Genomic DNA, 18223 nt, shown 5'->3' on the forward strand with positions numbered 1-18223 from the left:
ATGGCTTCCTCATAATTTTATTTATAAAAGAGAAAAATTAGACACAATCAAGTCGTTTAGCAGAGTATGGCTAAGTAGATTCTGATACATCCACATGAGGAATATAACAACCACATTAATCCCATTTTTTGAAGATTATTAATGATATTAGAAAATGTTCATAACATCGTGCTAATTGGAACAATAATGAAACATTCACCCCATTTAAATCCACACATAAAATAGATTAAGACTGGGACTTCCCTGATGGTCCAGTAGCTAAGACTCCGAGCTCCCAATGCACAGGTCGTGGGTTTGATCCCTGATAAGGGAACTAGATCTCACATGTTGCAATTAAAGATGCTGTATGCTCCGGGAGTTGGTGATGGACAGGGAGGCCTGGCGTGCTGTGATTCATGGGGTCGCAAAGAGTCGAACACGACTGAGCGACTGAACTGAACTGAACTGATGCCACAATAAAGACTGAAGACCCTGTGTGTGCCACAACTAAGACTTGTTGCAGCCAAATAAGTAATTATTTTTTTAAAAAGTAGAATAAGACTGAAGGAAATAGCCAGGTGTTAGTAAATATCTCTAGGATTTCCTTCTTTATGCATTTCTGAGATTTTCTGAATTTTCTACAAAGAACACATATTACTTATCAGAAAAAAAGGCTTACATTTTGTTTTTTGTACTAAAGAAATCTGCATTTGCTGTTTCTTCGAATCTCCAGTGCTTCGTGGGGATATAAGAATTGGGATTGAGGAAGAAAATACTGAGAGAAAACGAAAGGTTTTTCCCCTTGACCCTCAAACCACACAAGCTACCAGCACCTGCCTGTAGCTCTGTGATCACTGATGCACCAAACAGGACCCAGAAACAAGTGGCTCTTTGTCCTCTTTGTCACCCCAGTGTCGCCTCTATGACCTCCGGGCAGACAGGGAGGTCGCCATCTATTCCAAAGAGAGCATCATCTTTGGAGCTTCCAGCGTGGACTTCTCCCTCAGTGGTAAGGTTTTCCTGGGACTGTGAAACAGGACCTCAGAGAATCCGGCAAGCTTCCCCTCAGCTGAACTTCCTAGGCTCCACCTGCCAAGAGTCTACACCTGCATGGTTTTCCTCCAATGCATTTTTGACACCACATTTTGCCCAACCTGAGGCAGCTTCCCCAGCCCATAAGTGAAGGCTGGGCCCATCTAACACTCTTCTTCAGAACAATGGTATATCAGAACTCTATCTGCTATGCCTTTAGGCATTTCCTATCCAGCCTTCCATTTTCCCTTTCACACTTGAAAAGGGACTTTTTTCAGAGGTGGAGGGAGTGAATCGAGAGAGTCCCCTTCTTGATGCCCCGAAGCTCACGTCACCTCTGCCTTCACAGCTCGAGAGGCTACCAGGGGAACTTAGGGCAGTGCTGGCATATTGTGTCAGTGGACCGTTCAGTTCTCCCAGACACCTTCCAGCCATGCAGCTGTGCCTTTGTGCTGCTGCTGCTGCCTGGAACATCATTTTCCCTTCCTTCTCTGCATGGCAAACTCCTATTCAACCCTCAAAGGCCAACACAAATAGTGCTTCTCCCATAGTATCCTCTTTGATCCCCTTTCCTCTGTGATCACATAGCACTTTACACATAGCTGAGCACTTCCATTACAGCCCCTTCCACATGGTGCTGCAGTGATACAGGAGTCAGCCTGCCCACCGTCACCCTCCACAGGGGCCAGCAACTGTGCTTTCTCCTCTTTGAATCCCCAGGGCAAACCACAGTGCCTGGCACATAGTGGGCTCTAAAGCACTGTTTATTGAATGAATGAATGAATGAGCACATGAATCAGAGTCATGAAAAGAAAAAGGAAGGAACTGGTTGAGTAACCATCTTACCTCTTGCTTTAAGGTCGCCTGCTGTTTGCTGGATACAATGATTATACCATCAATGTCTGGGATGTCCTCAAGGGGTCTCGAGTCTCCATCTTGTTTGGACATGAAAACCGTGTTAGTACTCTACGAGTTTCCCCTGATGGGACTGCCTTTTGCTCAGGATCATGGGATCATACCCTCAGAGTAAGAGAGGCTTTTCTACTTTACTGTGTGTGTGAGAGCAGGAGTGATTGGTCTTCTTGAAAGCAGAGAGGTCAGAGTAAGCTAGGACGGGCCTAGGCAGCCAAAGAGAGCTCTAATTTCAAACCTATAGCCACAGAGGGATGATTTGCCTTGGGAGGTAGTGAGTCTCCCATCAATGCAGGTATTCCAGCACAGATACCCTAAAAGTCTGTTCCAGCCTGTGACAAATCCAATTGCCAATCTCACCTCCCACGAGCACCAGGGTCCTTATCCCAGTCACAGACCCCTGTGAAGTCCACACAGAGGCTTCAAGAGACCTATGAAGTCCATGCAGTTACATGCTAAATTGTGTATATGTGTGCATTTTTCCAGGAATAGTGTCCTCATGGCTTTATTAGATGCTCAAAGAGCTCCATGACTGTGTCAGGTGTTGGCTCCCTAGAAATGCCACCAAAATAACTGTTCAGCAAGTAAAACTCACTTCACTATGGAAGATCACAGACTCGACAGTCTTATTAGCATTTCAGAAGGAGAGAGCAAAGGCAGATATTATCTGCCAAAGGTTTTAGGGGTCTGATTGAAGGTAAATCTTTTGATGGAGGGATTTAAGTAGGATTGAACAAATTTGGGGCATAGCTTAAGACTGCTGGACACAGGGTCAGGGGAGGGAGAGAATTTCAAAGACTATCTAGAAAAGTAGCTGGTCATTTGATGCTTCATATTATCCTAAGAAGTGTGTGTCATTTCTAAAATGAGTAATTGAATAGTCCAGTCCTAGGATAAATGGATTTTTTTCAAAATTCTTGAAATAAACAGTGAAGTTATTTGTGATTCCATCATCCTGGGCAAGAGTTTGCTAAATTAATAAAGCCATGTCAGTATACCCAGAGAGCTGGATGTGTACAGAGAATTCCAGTTGTCAGTCTAAGAATTACCATTCTTTAGCAAGGGGGGGGGCCACAGATGCCCTTCAGACAGTTAACTAAGGGAGAGGGAAAGCGAGGGCCAAAGAAGCACCTTTGAGTTGCTAGGAATGAAGTATTACCCTTCTAAGACATGTGAGCGCTCTGTTTTGGATGCAGTGTGTATGTTTGTGTATTAAAGACTTTGATTTTCTCTCTTTAAACTCAGATTTTACAAATGTCAACTGAAAAACAGACTGAAGATTATCTGTTTGTGTCTTTGCAGGTCTGGGCTTAATCACAGTGCACATAGGCAGCTGAGAATAGAATCTGAAATCATCACATGTAAATAGATCTTACTTCTAGAGGGTCTGAGAGTTTCTTGCAACTTAGCTTCAAGTGAGCAGCTCCGTGACTGAAAGTTCACCAAACATCTCCAACATTACTATTAAAACCATCACCCTGGAAAGATCCCAGTGTGAACCTCCAACACTATGAAAACACCTTCTAGTACAGTGTTTATCATTTTGAACATTTTTTAAAACATATCTGTTTTTAAGATTATTATAAATTATCCTAGTCCCAACTCATTCTCTATTCCTGGTAGAATTCTACTATTCCCAGTAGAACTGACTATTTACTATATTCCGTTTTGTTTCCTGGAATCAAGTTTTTTTTTTTTTTTGGAGCACTTTAAGGGATGATTTTTCTCAGTGTGCATTTCGACGTTTGAAACCTTCCCCAGGAACTGATGATGTTAATGGACTATGTGAGGACCACGTTACTTGGTCATAGAAGAAAATTCCAATTCCAAATGTAATGAGACAAAATCAGTTCTTTTACATGTGTTCTTATTGTGAAAGTATCCTTTTCAGCCTTGCCTCCTCTTGTCTTTTTTTTTTTCAGGTAAAACATTTTCATGTTACAAATGAAGCAGAGATATGGGTAAAATAGACAGGTTTGATCTGTGTATCTTGTGATGGTGGCTTGTATTGGGAGGATGGGACATTTTCTATCATTAGAGGGAAAAGCTGAGTGCTGTTTGGGACACAAACGCTTCTCAGAGGAACCAAAACCTTTCTGTGTGGGAACAGAGGACAGTAAACTTATTTAAAAACCTATTTGTGGTATTAGATGTATTAGGATTAGTAGCATCTACTCAAGCTAAAGTGAATCTTGTCCATATCAGTTATACTCATATTTACTGCATTGCAAGTATAATTACATACACAGATTGATAGCTCTTGAATGATGATGTCTTTGCTTCACTTATACGGAGGAAAAAAACCATAATATCCTGCCTTTGTTTAAAATTCAGCAGATCCTTCTGGAAGATACCAAGTGCTTTAGTTATAGGATCCCTTATTTTCAAGTGTAGAAGCTTATCCTTTGTTTTAGAAAATTCCTCATTCATAAAGACAGGATGCTAAACTTAGGGAAATAAAAGGTCACCTCAAACCAAAAACCATTCCTGGGTGAGGCCTGCCCTCTGAGTGGTCCTTGTGGTGTCCGAGGGCTGTGCATGCTGAGTCCCCCATATTCTCGGTCCCTCTCGTGGCCCTGCTGCAGCCTGGCCCTTCTCCTGCCAGCTTTGCAGGCCCAGCCCCAGGCTCTGCTGCTTGCAGAGGCCCTTCCAGACCTGGGGCAATCTGATAGGCCTGTAAACCTCAGAGGGTGCACCAGGCCCACCTACAAAACTACTCATTCAGATATCAAAATGAGTCAAAAATTCCCCAGGTCAGCTTTTCCATAAACTCTTTTAAAATAAACATAATGGTTATATTCAATCATTTGCCAAGAAAACATTTATTAAGGGTTTTATTACACAGTCGGTCCTGGAGTAGAAAGAGACAATGTGAAAGGCCCCTACTCACCTCCCCTAGTCTGTACCCCCTCCATCTCTGCTGCTCTACCCACCTTGAGAAAAAGAGAGAAGGGCGGGAGCATAGCCCAGAGGGACAACTTCAGCACCTTCTCCATTTTAGCGGACTCCATTCTGAGCAGTGGGTCAGGGAAACGAGCAGCATGTCCACCCAGTTCCTGCCAACTGCTGAAGTGCTGGCCCCACATCGTGTCCTGTGAAATCCCAGGCTCCGCTCCCGGAAGGTTCTCCTGAACTTGTTCCTGGGCTCCTAGTTATGGTACTTCCTTCCCTGTCTCCCACAGACCCTTCCATGTGTCTGCACTCTGACCTGGGCCTCCCAGAAGTGAAGGAAAACAGGGCAAAGGAGAAGTCACTCAGACACAAGCAAATTCAAGATTGTATATTTGGAGAGGTGGGCGGTATCATCAGTATATGTTCAAAATAGTCCCTAACTTTACAATCAGAAAAGTGACTTTCAGGGCCCTAAGTAAGTACTCCCTCCAACGCTCACCCCCATGGGCAGTAAGCCACCTTTCTCACCTGGGTGTTCAGACTACATGGAGATTTAGGGATTAAACTTTAGGTAATAAATCGTATTTTGCATATTGAAAATAATACTGAGTGGAGTTTGTTAAGGCTTTCTTTTGTTTTTAGAGGACTAGGAGGCAAAGGTACTAAACCACTGTGGTGAAGAGGCCAAACAGATGTGCCCACAGGTTTGCATAGCCTTGGACACCCCCTTTCCAGCCAGAGAAGAGAAAGGTTAGGCAGAGAAGGGGTTTAACAAGGAGGTGTGTGATGACGGGTGGTGTGGGAAATACCTGCGAACTAAAATCAAGGCGGCTGCTTTGGGCGGCTGGTCTCCCAGAGTGGGTCTGGGTTCGGGGTTGTGCCAGTGAGCCTAGGGCCAGAGCAGGCACCCATTATCCACTACCCTGTTCCCATCCTGGGCCTCCTCCACACCCTTCCCTGGATTGTAAGTGACTTTAAAATAGCACATGTTGTAAGGGCCCTTGCAACCTGGCCTCTCCTAGTTGCTTGGCCATCTGGCTAGAAGGTGATCCTGCTAACACTTGATTGATCTTAAGAGGGGGACAGCATGGGGACAAAGGTTTAGACTGAGCTTTTCCACTTTTACAGGATATATAATATCTAAATGCCTTTCAGCCTCAGTTTCCTCATCTAGGAAATGGGAGAGCTCTAAAGTTCCTTCCCCTCTTCCCTTTCCTGTTCTCATCCTCTCCCTTCCAACTCCTCCTGTCCCTTCTCCCTCATTCTTCCCCTTGTCCCCCCATCTCCTCCTTCCTCTCTCTCCTTTTTTCACCTCTTTCCTTGTCTCTCTCCCCCTCCTCCCTACTCTCCTCCTTTTTCATTCTTTCCTCTCCTCTCACCCCTACAGTCCCTACTCATGTATCAAAATAGTAATTATTAAAGATTCATCTAGGCTAGTGGTTCTCAAAGTTTTCATCTAAAGATCCCTCTACACTCTTAAAAATTATTGAGGACCCCAAAGAGCTTTTTGTTTATGTGGCTTTTATCTATCAATATTTATCGTATTAGAAATGAAAACAGAAAAATGATAAAACACAGGATTCTAGAAGCACATATTCTACCACCCATCAGTAGCCTCTTGAAAACTCCTGAGAAAATCAGAGTTTTAAAAGCCACACGTACGAAAAAGGAGTCGCTATTATTATGAAAACAGTTTTGACTTTGGAGGGTCCCCTGGAAAGACTCCCTGGGTCATACTGACTTTGAAAGCAGCGTATCTGGGCATAGAGAGGCAGTGGGCAAGGCAAGAGACCAGCTGTGAATCCCTGACACTCTTTTCAAAGGAAGACCCTTGGGATTCTGGGGTAAGCCCAATTGCTGAGTTCAGAGATTAACTGGCAGTGGGATTGAAGCTTCCCTCCTAGGAAGCCTAGGATTGCTGACTGAGCAGGCATTAGTAGATCTGAGATCTGCATTCCCCAAATGTGCCCACTGGCTCAACAGCAAGTTAAACACACAGACCCTAAGGCCCCTCCCTGGAGATAGGGATCAGGCAGGACTAAAGTGGGCTGGGAATTCTGATGAGGGGGCAAGCTGGGGAAAGGTCTCAGTGAATCTTCTTGTCTGTAGATCCTTTGGGAGCACATGAAGCTAAACCACTCACTGTCTCACCAGTGAGAGGGGAGAATCAGGTCAGTCTTCAGAGTATCTGCCAACCCCTCATTCTCTTAACTAGGGCTTGGTGCTAGCTAGGCTGGCCTTCAGGACTGGTCAGTCTCCACGGTGGGTGGACTCACGGTAATTCTGGTGAAAGAAGTGAAATGAATCTGTTTCTGTAGTTGTGAAAAGGATGCAGACCCTCCAGGGAGGAGATGGGATCAGAAACAATGTGCTGGTTGATTTACCCACATACATAAGAAAAACTCAGTGCAAATACGGTATGAACATTTATGCAAAGACTGTGACAACATAAATTGCCTATCTTTGAACCCCGGGTTATCTAACCAACACACCACTGGGGAATGCTTAACATTTGCCTAGTTACTCATGTAAACCAGGAACCAGAAGTCGCTGTTTCCAACCTGCCTATGTTCCCCAGTAATAGGTGGCCTCCCCCTCCTAGGTGTGTACCTGAGGGAAATGAAAACATGTCCACAGAGAAACTTGAACACAAATGTTCAGAGCAGCTCAAAGTGGAACAACTCAAAGGTTCAACTGCTGATGAATGGATGCCCAAAGTGTGGTATATCTATACAATGGGATATTATTTAGCAATACAAAGGAATTAAGTACTGATTGAAGCTACAACATGGATGAGCTTTGAAGACATACGAGGTGAAAGAAGCCAGGCACAGAGGACCACATAGTGAATGATTCCATTTACATGAAATCTACCTCTTTCATGATAAGCAGATCCCTAGCGACAGAAAGTAGATCAGTAGTTACTTAGGAGATTGGATATCCTTTGAGATAATGAAATTACACAATGGTGATGGTTGCGCTACTTTGAATATACTACAAACCACTGAAATCTATACTTTAAAAGTGAATTTTGTGGTATTACGAATTATATCACAATAAAGCTGTTAAAATCTATATGAAAAAATACTAGGTGGTCTCTAGGTACCAAAACCAGAAACTGTATAGGTAAGGCTCACCAAAAATATCACAAATTGCATCTGGGTTAGCAGTGGTGGAAGTGAGCCTGGTAACCTTGATCAATTCATATTAATAATACAAGCTCATCTGTAAAGAGCTTTTACTATGTGCCAGGCAGTATGCTAAAGCCTTTGTACATACCAACTCGTGTAACCCTTGTAACAACCTATGAGGCAGACAGTTTATCACCTCCATTTCTTACATTAGGAAATTGAGGCAGGGAGAGCTGAAAACCTTTTTTCAAAGTTGTACAGCTTCTAAGTGGCAGAGGGGGGATTATAGCCAAGTCTGACTGCAAACTGGATAAGAAGTTTTGTGTGGAGGTTATTTATTCATTTGTTTGATCCAGCTGATATTAACCAATGGCAGGGCCAGAGGATTTACTACTAACACCCAGGCTACTCCAAATCTAAGAAACAACTGTGCTTGCTGCTAAAATATAAAGTTCAAAAATATAAAATCATGACTCCTGTGAAAATAAAACATGAACCTATATCAAAGCATTTAACTTAATAAGGGAACTCATAAGATGTCCCAACCAGCTCAGTTTGACAAGGTTTATATTCCCTTCTGGCAAAATTCATTTCTCACCACATTGGAATCGCTGGCACTTGCAGATCAGGCCCTCAGCAGCAGCATTAGCCAGCTCAGCCTTCACAGAGGGAGTTCTGTTATGGCCACATCCTCTGTCTCTGCTGCATGGCCTCTTCATTCATGGGCATTCATAGAGCAGGCACCGCGGCAGCTGTGTAAGGAAGCTCTCTGATAGCCACATAGCACAGAATTGTGTCTACTTGATTAGTAAAATCCTCTACAGTGGCCACCCTTTGGAGGCATTGACATGGGAGACAAGTATCTTCAATTGGCACCTGTTCAGAGGGGTTCACCCACATATCTGTGTCCAAGATTTCCTTGTCACCAGTCTTCAAGGTCCTGACCATCCAGCCAAACCATCAGCAGCTGCCCAAGTATCCATGTAGATCTCTACTCTCACCCCAGACTTAGGGTACAGTCATATATGCTGCTTGAATTTCTAACCAGTGGGAGGATTTTCCTTCACCACTGTCTTCTCAATCCCCCCAGACCCCGAGCAGAGCTATGAGGCTCTAGCCATCCACTTTCATGTGGTATCAGCATATCATATAGACCTATCTACAATATATCAATAACCTCAGATATGCAGATGACACCACCCTAATAGTAGAAAGCAAAGAGGAACTAAAGTGCCTCTTGATGAAGGTGAAAGAGAAGAATGAAAAAGCTGGCTTGAAACTCAACATTCAAAAAACTAAGACCATGGCATCTGGTCCCATCACTTCATGGCAAATAGATGGGGAAAAAATGGACACAATGACAGACTTTATTTTATTGGGCTCCAAAATCACTGTGGGCAGTGACTTCAGCCATGAAATTAAAAGACACTTGCTCCTTGGGAAAAAAAGCCACGACAAACCTAGACAATGTAGTGAAAAAACAGAGACATCACTTTGCTGACAAAGGTCTATATAACCAAAGCCGTGGTGTTTCCACCACATGTAGTCATGTATAGATATGAGAGCTGGACCATAAAGAAGGCTGAGTGCTAAAGACTGATGCTTTAAAACTGTGGTGCTGGGGAAGACTCTTGAGAGTCCCTTGAACACCAAGGAGATGAAACCAGTCAATCCCAAAGGAAATCAACCCTGAACATTCATTGGAAGGACTGATGCTGGAGCTGATATTTTGGGTACCTGATGTGAAGGGCTGACTCATTGGGAAAGACCCTGATGCTGGGAAAGATTGGGGGCAGAAGGACAAGGGGGTGACAGAGGATGAGATGGTTGGATGGCATCATCGACTCAGTGGACATGCGTTTGAGCATGAGATGATGAAGGACGGTGAAGCCTGGTGTGCTGCCGTTCATGAGGTCGGACATGACTGAGCAATTAAACAATAACACAACATCTCTAGTCCAGGCTTGAGTTCTTCTCCCTGAGTCAACTTGTCAGAAGCAACTCCCTGGGGGCCATAGGCATGGAATGAGGGGGCAAAGCAACAGGAGTTGGTGTTGCAGTAGTCTGAGCCACCTACCCATACAATCCTACGTTATGGACCTGAGTTCAGTCTCTTATATACCATTTCTACTTGATGATAGATTGCTACTGGGCATGCCTAACTTTATAACCAGATAGGTCCAACAGCATCCATATTATGATAAGATCTCAAACTGCATGATCACCTCATTCAGTTTCTACCAAGACTGAGTAGCAAGCCAGAACCTGCTTCTCAAAAGGAGAATAATTACTGGCAAAAGAGGACATAGATTTGCTCTAGAATCCTACAGGTCTGCACTGCAGTGCTATTGGTGCTCATCAGAGATTCCATCCAGCTTCCCTATTTGACACTTCAAGTATCATTGAATCTGTTGGATCATAAGACCCAAGTTGTACAGCAGCTTGTTGATGCTGATTAGTCACCCCCATTGACTGTAGCCCACCAGGCTCCTCTGTCCATGGGCTTTCCCTGGCAAGAATACTGCATTGGGTTGCCATTTCCTTCTCCAGGGTATCTTCCCAACCCAGGGATTGAACTCACATCTCCTGCATTGCAGGCATATCCTTTACCACTGCACCACCTGGGAAATCAGCTTGTACTGCAGCCTAAACAGCTGCAGAGCCTTCTCTTGTTTTACTCCTAAGTCCACCAGCCTGTAGATGGATTGAGGTTGCATACTCAGATGTGTATGTTGCCTCCAAAGTGACCTACCAAGTTTATGCCTCTTTCTTTTTGTAGGTGATACAAGATACAGCTATTCATCTTTCACCCTGGTCGAGATATTTCAAAATGGTCCAGACCAATGAACCCTCTCAAATTTCACAGCTGATACCAATTCTGTGTCCGCCTGAGTCCATTCAGGAGAAAGAAGCCATGAAGTAACATGAACAGAGAAAGATTAGTATAAGAAGTACGTTAACTATAATAGGGGAGTGGGGTAATGAGGGATAGGCTAGTAAAAAGTGGAGAATTCTAAGTAATATAAGGATGGTAGCTATAAGAAACAGCCAAAAGCTGGATAATTCTATTCCAGTGACAGTTTAAATGTGCTGTGATTGGCCGTTTCTTTGTCCCATCACTTAGACTGTAGGGTCCTTAAGAGCAGGGACCACATGCCTTGTTCTCCATTGTATCTCCATGCTAAGGGGGAGACCTAGCACCCCAAAGGCTAGGAGTAAATGAGTGAATGAATGAATGCACGAAAGTAGATAATATTGGTGGTGGGCTGCCGTCTATGGGGTCGCACAGAGTCGGACACGACTGCAAGCGACTTAGCAGCAGCAGCAGTAGCAACATGCAGGAGAATTACCCTGTTTCCTGTCCCGTATGGCCAGATTCCAACACACACCTGGATGCTTCCATCCAATCTGAGAAAATGCTGATAATACTTTCAAGGGAGTCACCAGTGGAGGGCTGTGTGTAGCCTTTGTCAACCTCTCCTAGTATGAAAGAAAGTGTTGGTGGCTCACTCGTGTTCAACTCATGAACTGTAGCCCCCTAGGCTCCTCTGTCCATGGAATCTTCCAGGCAAGAATACTGGAGTGGGTAGCCATTCCCTTCTCCAGGGTACCTTCCCCACCTAGGAATCAAACACTGGTCTCCTGCATTGCAGGCAGATTCTTTACCATCTGAGCCACCAGGGAACCTCTCCTAAAGGAGAGGCAAGTCTAGCCCAGCTGCCCAGACTTTCCCCTCTGGGTTCTTAGTCCCCAAGCCGAAAGCTAAAAACAATAACCCCCACAGAGTCTCACTCTGGCCCTGACTGCTACGTGAATCCATGCACACCACGGGGGCCTCGGCTGTTGGGGCCGGAACAAGTGTAGATGGAATTCCCATCAAAGGCTCCTCTCCAGACCTGGGAAAGCAACAGCCTGGGGGCGGGCTGAGCCGAACCAATGCGAGAAGGGGCGGGGCGCCGGCAGGCCCACAAAACAGGCCGGGGTCGGCCCCCCGGTAGAGGCGGAGCCATGGTGGACCCGTTTAGGGAGCGCACGGCCCGGCTGCTGATGGACTACCTGGAGTTCTGCGCCCGGGAGCCCGGCACTCCAGCTCCTGCGCCGTCCACGCCCGAGGCTGCTGTGCTGCGCCACGTGGCCGCCCGTGTCCTGGAAGCAAATCGAAACGTCTTGCCCCTATACCGCCGCTACCGCAGGCACCGCGTCGAGCTGGTGGCCAGGATGGCGCAGAGGCTGCTCGACGAAGACCCTGGCCCCAGCTGGGGCCGCGTGGCCTCACTCGTGACCTTCGCGGGGTCTCTGCTGGAGAGGCAGCCGCAGACGACCCGACGGCAGAAGAGAGACGACGGCAGCGTTAGCAGGGACTGTCGGCTCCTCGTGGCCCTTCTCTGCGCTCAGTTCTGCGAAAGGCACCGCGCCTGGCTGATGGCGAACGGCGGCTGGGTGAGCGCGAAGGACGCGGGGCTGGTGGGCAGCCTGGGATGCGCCCACCCTGCCGGCTAGCAGAGGGACTCCAAGACGCCAGCTCTGTAGAGCATTCGTTTCACCAGGACTGGGAAGTTTGGGGTGAAGTCTGACTTTCTGTACTGGTAGAGTCAGTTGCCGAAACAGGCCTAGCTAGACAGCTCGCATACTAAACCATTCTGAAAAAGCAGCCCTCGACTTGGGTTGGCCCACTCTGGCCCTTCCCTTGACCACCTTCCGGTTTTAGGGTGTGCTCATGTTAGGTCTGGGCTTCCCTGGTGGCTTAGACGGTAAAGCGTCTGCCTGCAATGCGGGAGACCGGGGTTCGGTTCCTGGGTTGGGAAGATTCTCTGGAGAAGGAAATGGCAATCCACTCCAGCACTCTTGCCTGGAAAACCCCATGGACGGAGGAGCCTGATAGGCTACAGTCCATGGGGTCGCAAAGAGTCGGACATGGCTGAGCGACTTCACTTCACGTTAGGTCTGGATGCTTTGTTTAGTTAAGTAGACTCCCAAAGTGATGAAGTCAGCAATGGGGTGACCTGGGCCAGATGGATTCTTTATACAAACTTTTAGCTGCACTTTTCTTTATGGACGCCACAGCTTTGCAGGTCAGAGCACACCAGCCTAAAACATGAGAATGCAAAAGCAGCCCCTGGGCCATCCCCACATTTCTCAGGAAGCGCTAAGGCAGAGGGGTTTGAGGGTGGGGTGTGCACTGCACCGTGTGGTGGCGCTGCGGTGCCTTAACTTCTAATTTACTGCACTTAGCCTTCAATTGCGAGATAGCCTGTCGCCCTGGCTCTCAGCTGTAAGTCATTGATCACTGTGGTCTAGGCTAGAGCAGGAGTTTCACTGCGGCTCCAAAACCAAGCCGATGATCAAGGAGAGTCTGGCCAGCCTGCAGTAAAAGGGTAGAATGCCCTGCTGGGTTCTGAGCGAGACTCCTGCTTCTTTCTTCTCTTCCTTACTGGAGTTGAAGCAATGACCCAAGTTGTAGAAGAAATGCAGCCAAATTATTAAAACCAGCAGTTAATAACATAATCTAAAAAGCAATTGAAACATAATCTAAAAATAATCTAGGGAAGACACTGCGCTGTTTGCAGTTTCCTGACAGACGTGTATTGATGAATTGGGTTCCTTTTGTGGAGGAAGGATAGTGTTTGAGTCAGAACCTTGACCTTATACAGTTTAAGGTGTTAGCATTAATGCCATCCTTTTGGTATATGAAGGGATGGGGGCATAGGTCTTCAACTCTCCAGGCCTGTGAATTGTCAGAAACTCACCTGAGCCATTAGTCTTAACAAGGTATTTGGCCCCCAAGGGCCTTCCACACTAAAGAGGAAATTGATGGGGAAGGTGGTGTTTTGTTTTTTTCCCTCAACTTTTGGCTAATCACCATTGAGTAAGGAATAATTTTTTAATATCAAAAAGCAGAAACTCCCCAATTGGGTAAAGACGTGCCCACATCTCTCTCAGCTGCAGTTAAAATGCCACAGTCTGGATTTCAGGTCCCTTCCTGCCCATTTTTCTGAATGGAACTACTTGCTTTCTTGTCCTTTCAAGTTAGTAATTTGTCATTTTCCCAGATAGCATCTGTTTTGTGATCAGGAAAAAACAGGATATAGTATTCTACTTTCCTCTTGGGTTTTGAAAGAAGTGAGTGAAAAGATGAGGTTTCCTGCTCTAAGTGACAAAATCACGTCCTCTGTGTTCTTCTAGCTCCTGTGTTAGACAATGTCTTACAAACCCTAACTGAAACATTTCCAATTACAAGTAACCTACTGGTCAGGACTTTTTTAAAACTTTTTAAACCCAGGAATTGTCTTAGTGCTTCATCCAGAAGCACTGTGTGTTTAATTGAGTACAGGTTTTGAGTATTATGAAACAATTAATTCTCTTCTCCCTCCCCTTTTAGGATGGATTTTGTCTCTCCTTCAGCCACTCATTGCAACCATCTTGGGAAAGACAGCTGGTCTGGTTTTTCCTCTCATACTGGACAGCAATAATCATAATCTACTTCTGGATAAAATTATCGTGAGTTCTAAAATTCTTAACTCATTTCTACCTGCCTAACTGTGACCAACCAAGCAAATTTGAAATGTGAAAGACCAAATCAGAGTAAACCACCTTCTGAGACATTTTTATCTGCATTCATATAAGGAGTCCTACAGTGTTTCAGCCAGAGTTTTAATTCCTGACAATCCAATATATTGGGACAAAGGCACAAATGGCTCTTTTTAAAATGGGGGACACAGGGGTCTAAAGGCTTATTGCTCCAAAGAATTACAGAAGAAACTGCTTACCATTAACTACGAAATATGGTGCTATTTGCTACATTTGGATAAAAGTGGATATGCGTCTCTCATCTATCCATGATTTCATGTGCTACTGCTGACTGATTTATCCAGGCAGTGTGTCAGGGGTGTAAAATGATACCACAAGTTCCCTGAGTCACAGTCTGACAAAGAATGTAATAGCAAATCTTTTTAAAGGAATCCTTTCTAAATTCTTCTTGGTTTCTAGAGTTAATGTATTGAAATTTATTAAATTTTATTTTTTTATTTCAATAAATTTTAAAATCTTAAGTTTTAATAAATTTATGCATCTTTTTCCAAAAATGTAGTTGGTGTTACTTGGGATTCAGTAAGCCTTTATTCTTAGGAATAACTTGATTGACAGTTTCCTTTTATTGCTGTTTAAATATAGCACAGACAATCATTTTAAACATTTAATCAATACACAAGCACTTAGCAGGTCCTTATCTTTCACCTTCCATTCTGAATTCAGCTCATCAGCTGAAGTTGACAGAGAGAGAAAACTCGAGCCTCTTAGATACTGTACCTGAGGCCTGTGAATTTAGAAGACAAAAGATAGAAAACAGGAGGAAAACATACATATTTTATTTGTTGCTGTTTTTTACAGGGGACTTTATACCTGGTGGCACAGAGGTTAAAGCGTCTGCCTGCCATGTGGGAGACCTAGGTTCAATCCCTGGGTCGGGAAGATCCCCTGGAGAAGGAAATGGCAATCCACTCCAGTATTCTTGCCTGGAGAATCCCATGGACGGAGGAGTTTGGTGGGCTACAGTCCACGGGTCGAAAACAGTCAGACACGACTGAGCGACTTCACTTTCACTTTCACTTTATAGAAAACAAGTGAAAAAGAAACATACTTGGGGTTTGTAGACCATTTTAGCAAAGAATGGTCAAGTGTGGAGATATGACTAAACGAGGGATTCCCATGTGGCTCAGTGGTAGAGAATCTACCTGCCAGTGCAGGAAATGCAGGAGATGATGGTTTAATCCCTGTTTGGGGAAGATCCCCTGGAGTGGAAAATGGCAGCCTGCTCCAGTATTCTCACCTGGAAAATTCCATGGACAGAGGAGCGAGTCCATGGGGTCTCAAAAGAGTCTGACACGACTGAGCCACGCAAGCATGACTGAACAAAGGAAAGGGGTTGGGCTTCCAGGGGTCGTTTCGCACTGGCCAGAAAGTTAGCCAGAACGAAAGTTTGGGTTTTTCTGTAAGATCTTATGAAAAAACCCAAATGCACTTTTTGGCCAACCCAATATATTGTAGGACAGTGACTAGGAAATAAATGGGGGAAGCAAATGGAAGATGAGGATTATTTTAGTAAAATTAATGCAGATTCATCTTGGTATTAACTCCCATTGCCAGTAATAGAAGTGTTCTCCCCTTCCTGGTACAAAAAGGCACCTTTCTCACAGGAAGTTTATGCCCTCCTTTTAGGCAGGAAGAGGGAGAATAGAGAGCCCTTCCTATATATGCTATTTCTCAGTTTTCTTCAGCTCAAATTAATCAATATGCCAAAAGTGGCATATTTGGGGGTAACATATTCTGATCCCTTTCAGTGGTTAACTGTGAGCATAGTTATCCTGCTGCCCACTGGAATCTGTGTCCATATGTCCTTTTGGAGCCCACATGGACCCAGCTTGTCAGCAGCCGGGGGAAAAATACCTGTGTGGATAAAAAGCCAGCCTAGGTCTGCTTCAGCAGTGTCTCCATAGATGAGGCTGTGCTGATGCTATTAGAACAAGACTTCGACCAAAAAGAATGGATAAAACGGTTCAAGATGGGAGAGGTAATGAGACCATTACAGATGGTGCTACCATTCTGAAACAAGTATGAGTGTCATATCCAGCAGCCAGAATGCTGGTAGAGCTGTGGCTCAAGAGAGCCCGGGACGTGGCACCACGTCAGTGGCCGTTGTTGCTGGCTCACGCTCTCTCTCCGATTGCTGTAACAACTTTTTTTCAGAAATGGATTTATTGTTTCTGAGTCATCCTTGGAGGATTTAGAAAAGGGTATTAAAGTCTGGACATGCCTTGACCTGGGACCAAGTGACAGAGAAAAGTTGTTAAACACTGCAACCACTCCGTTGAACTCAGCCATTGTCTCTCAGTATCAAGTGTAAATGCAGGGAGGAGAGCGACAGACCCACCACAGCTACTGGCATAGATCTTAGAGATGTCAGAATAGCTAAGGAACCTGCTAATGCCCTCGAGGGTGTAATGCCAAGTGAAATAAATCAGACAGACAAATATTGTGTGATCTCTCTTACAGATGGAATCTAAAAAATAATAACCAAGCTTATAGATAGAATAAGTTGGTGGTTGCCAGAGGTAGGGGGTGGAAGGTGAGAGAAATAGGTAAACTGTTTTAGTTTAAATAAACTATCATTTTAAAAAAGAGGCGAGGGCGGGGGGCGGGGGTGCGGAAACTTGCTGGGACCGTTCATTGTGAGTTGGTGGAAGGGCTGGTCCTCAACCAAAAGGTGGCCAATTCTGACATAACCAGAACTGCCCAGATGGACCAAGCCCTGAGGGAAGACAGCCTATGTCCTAAGTGAAGCAAATTTTAAAAGTGGATATAAGTCTCTTAAGACATGCTCTTAGTGATCTTGTGTTAAGTTTCCTGATCAAAATGAATATTGCAGTAGTTAAGGCTTTTGAAAGAAACTGGAACCAAGCCACTCGCTCATACTGACCAACTTACTGCTGGACATGCTGGGTTTGGGTGAGTGAGCCGAGGGGATCAGTTTACATGATTCTGGCAAACTGCCCAAGGTTACAGGCTGTATAAGCCTAGGAAAAGGTTCCATTTGTGGTTCCTGGTTCTAACAGATCAGTGCTTGAAGAAGCTGAGCCCTTGATTCATGATGCCCTATGTGTGATTCGTTGTTGAGTGAAGCAGAGAGTTCTTCTTGCAGGAGGACATGCTCCAGAAATAGTGGGCCCTGTGGTTAACTGGATATGCATGAATATTGAGTGGTATGAGATCCTACTGCGTTTGTGCCTTTACAGATGTTGTGGTGGTAATTTCATCTACGCTAGCTAAAACTGGTGGGCTGAATCCCATTTCTACAGTAACAGAACAAAAAAACAAGCGAAAAACTGGTGTGCCCAAGGAGAAAACTGTAGGCATTAGTGTCCCAAAGGGTGGTATTTCCAGGGTTTTGGAGGAACTGATGGTTCAGCCTTTGTGGCTTCAGTCAGTGTACTGACACTAGCAACTGGAACGTCTGGAGCATCCGGCACATTGATGATGTAGTAAGTGCTCAGTAATCTGGATGATGCTGGCTGGAGTGGACCACTGCCTTGGTGTCCCTTCTTGTTGGTAAGATTGTTTCCTCTTTACATTCCTGGGCTTGGTCTTCCATTTGGCATTTGCTTGAAATTTTCTTGACACAATGAAAATATAACTATTTGGTTATAAAATTTAAAAACTGCAGTGTCCCACCAGGCCTTCCTGGCCATTACTTTATTTGCATTTTATAAACAATTGGACCTGCT

At 44.9% G+C, this 18223-nt stretch overlaps 2 protein-coding genes and 1 pseudogene across 4 annotated transcripts in view; all 3 read left to right on the plus strand.

The window, feature by feature from the left end:
• GNB5 (G protein subunit beta 5) overlaps positions 1 to 4726 on the plus strand; it is a 42538-nt gene extending 37812 nt beyond the window's left edge. For 2 of the 3 annotated variants that reach the window (XM_027971823.3, XM_060417966.1), the window contains 3 exons: positions 892 to 988; positions 1871 to 2037; positions 3226 to 4726. In XM_027971823.3, coding sequence (XP_027827624.1) covers positions 892 to 988; positions 1871 to 2037; positions 3226 to 3237 — 276 coding nt within the window. In that variant the 3' untranslated portion in view covers positions 3238 to 4726. Of the gene's footprint in view, positions 1 to 679; positions 989 to 1870; positions 2038 to 3225 lie in introns of those variants that run through there. The other variant, XM_060417967.1, reaches the window with a different exon arrangement.
• Positions 4727 to 11881: 7155 nt separating this feature from the next.
• Positions 11882 to 15028, plus strand: BCL2L10 (BCL2 like 10). Its single transcript, XM_012181549.5, has 2 exons — positions 11882 to 12386; positions 14326 to 15028. The coding sequence occupies exons 1-2, from the start codon at positions 11883 to 11885 to the stop codon at positions 14446 to 14448; spliced, it is 627 nt and encodes a 208-aa protein (XP_012036939.4). The 5' UTR covers position 11882; the 3' UTR covers positions 14449 to 15028.
• Positions 15029 to 16278: 1250 nt separating this feature from the next.
• Positions 16279 to 17995, plus strand: LOC114115861 (T-complex protein 1 subunit delta-like; annotated as a pseudogene).
• The last annotated feature ends 228 nt before the right edge of the window (positions 17996 to 18223 follow it).

This window comes from Ovis aries, chromosome 7, assembly GCF_016772045.2.
Source record: "Ovis aries strain OAR_USU_Benz2616 breed Rambouillet chromosome 7, ARS-UI_Ramb_v3.0, whole genome shotgun sequence".
NCBI lineage: Eukaryota > Metazoa > Chordata > Mammalia > Artiodactyla > Bovidae > Ovis > Ovis aries.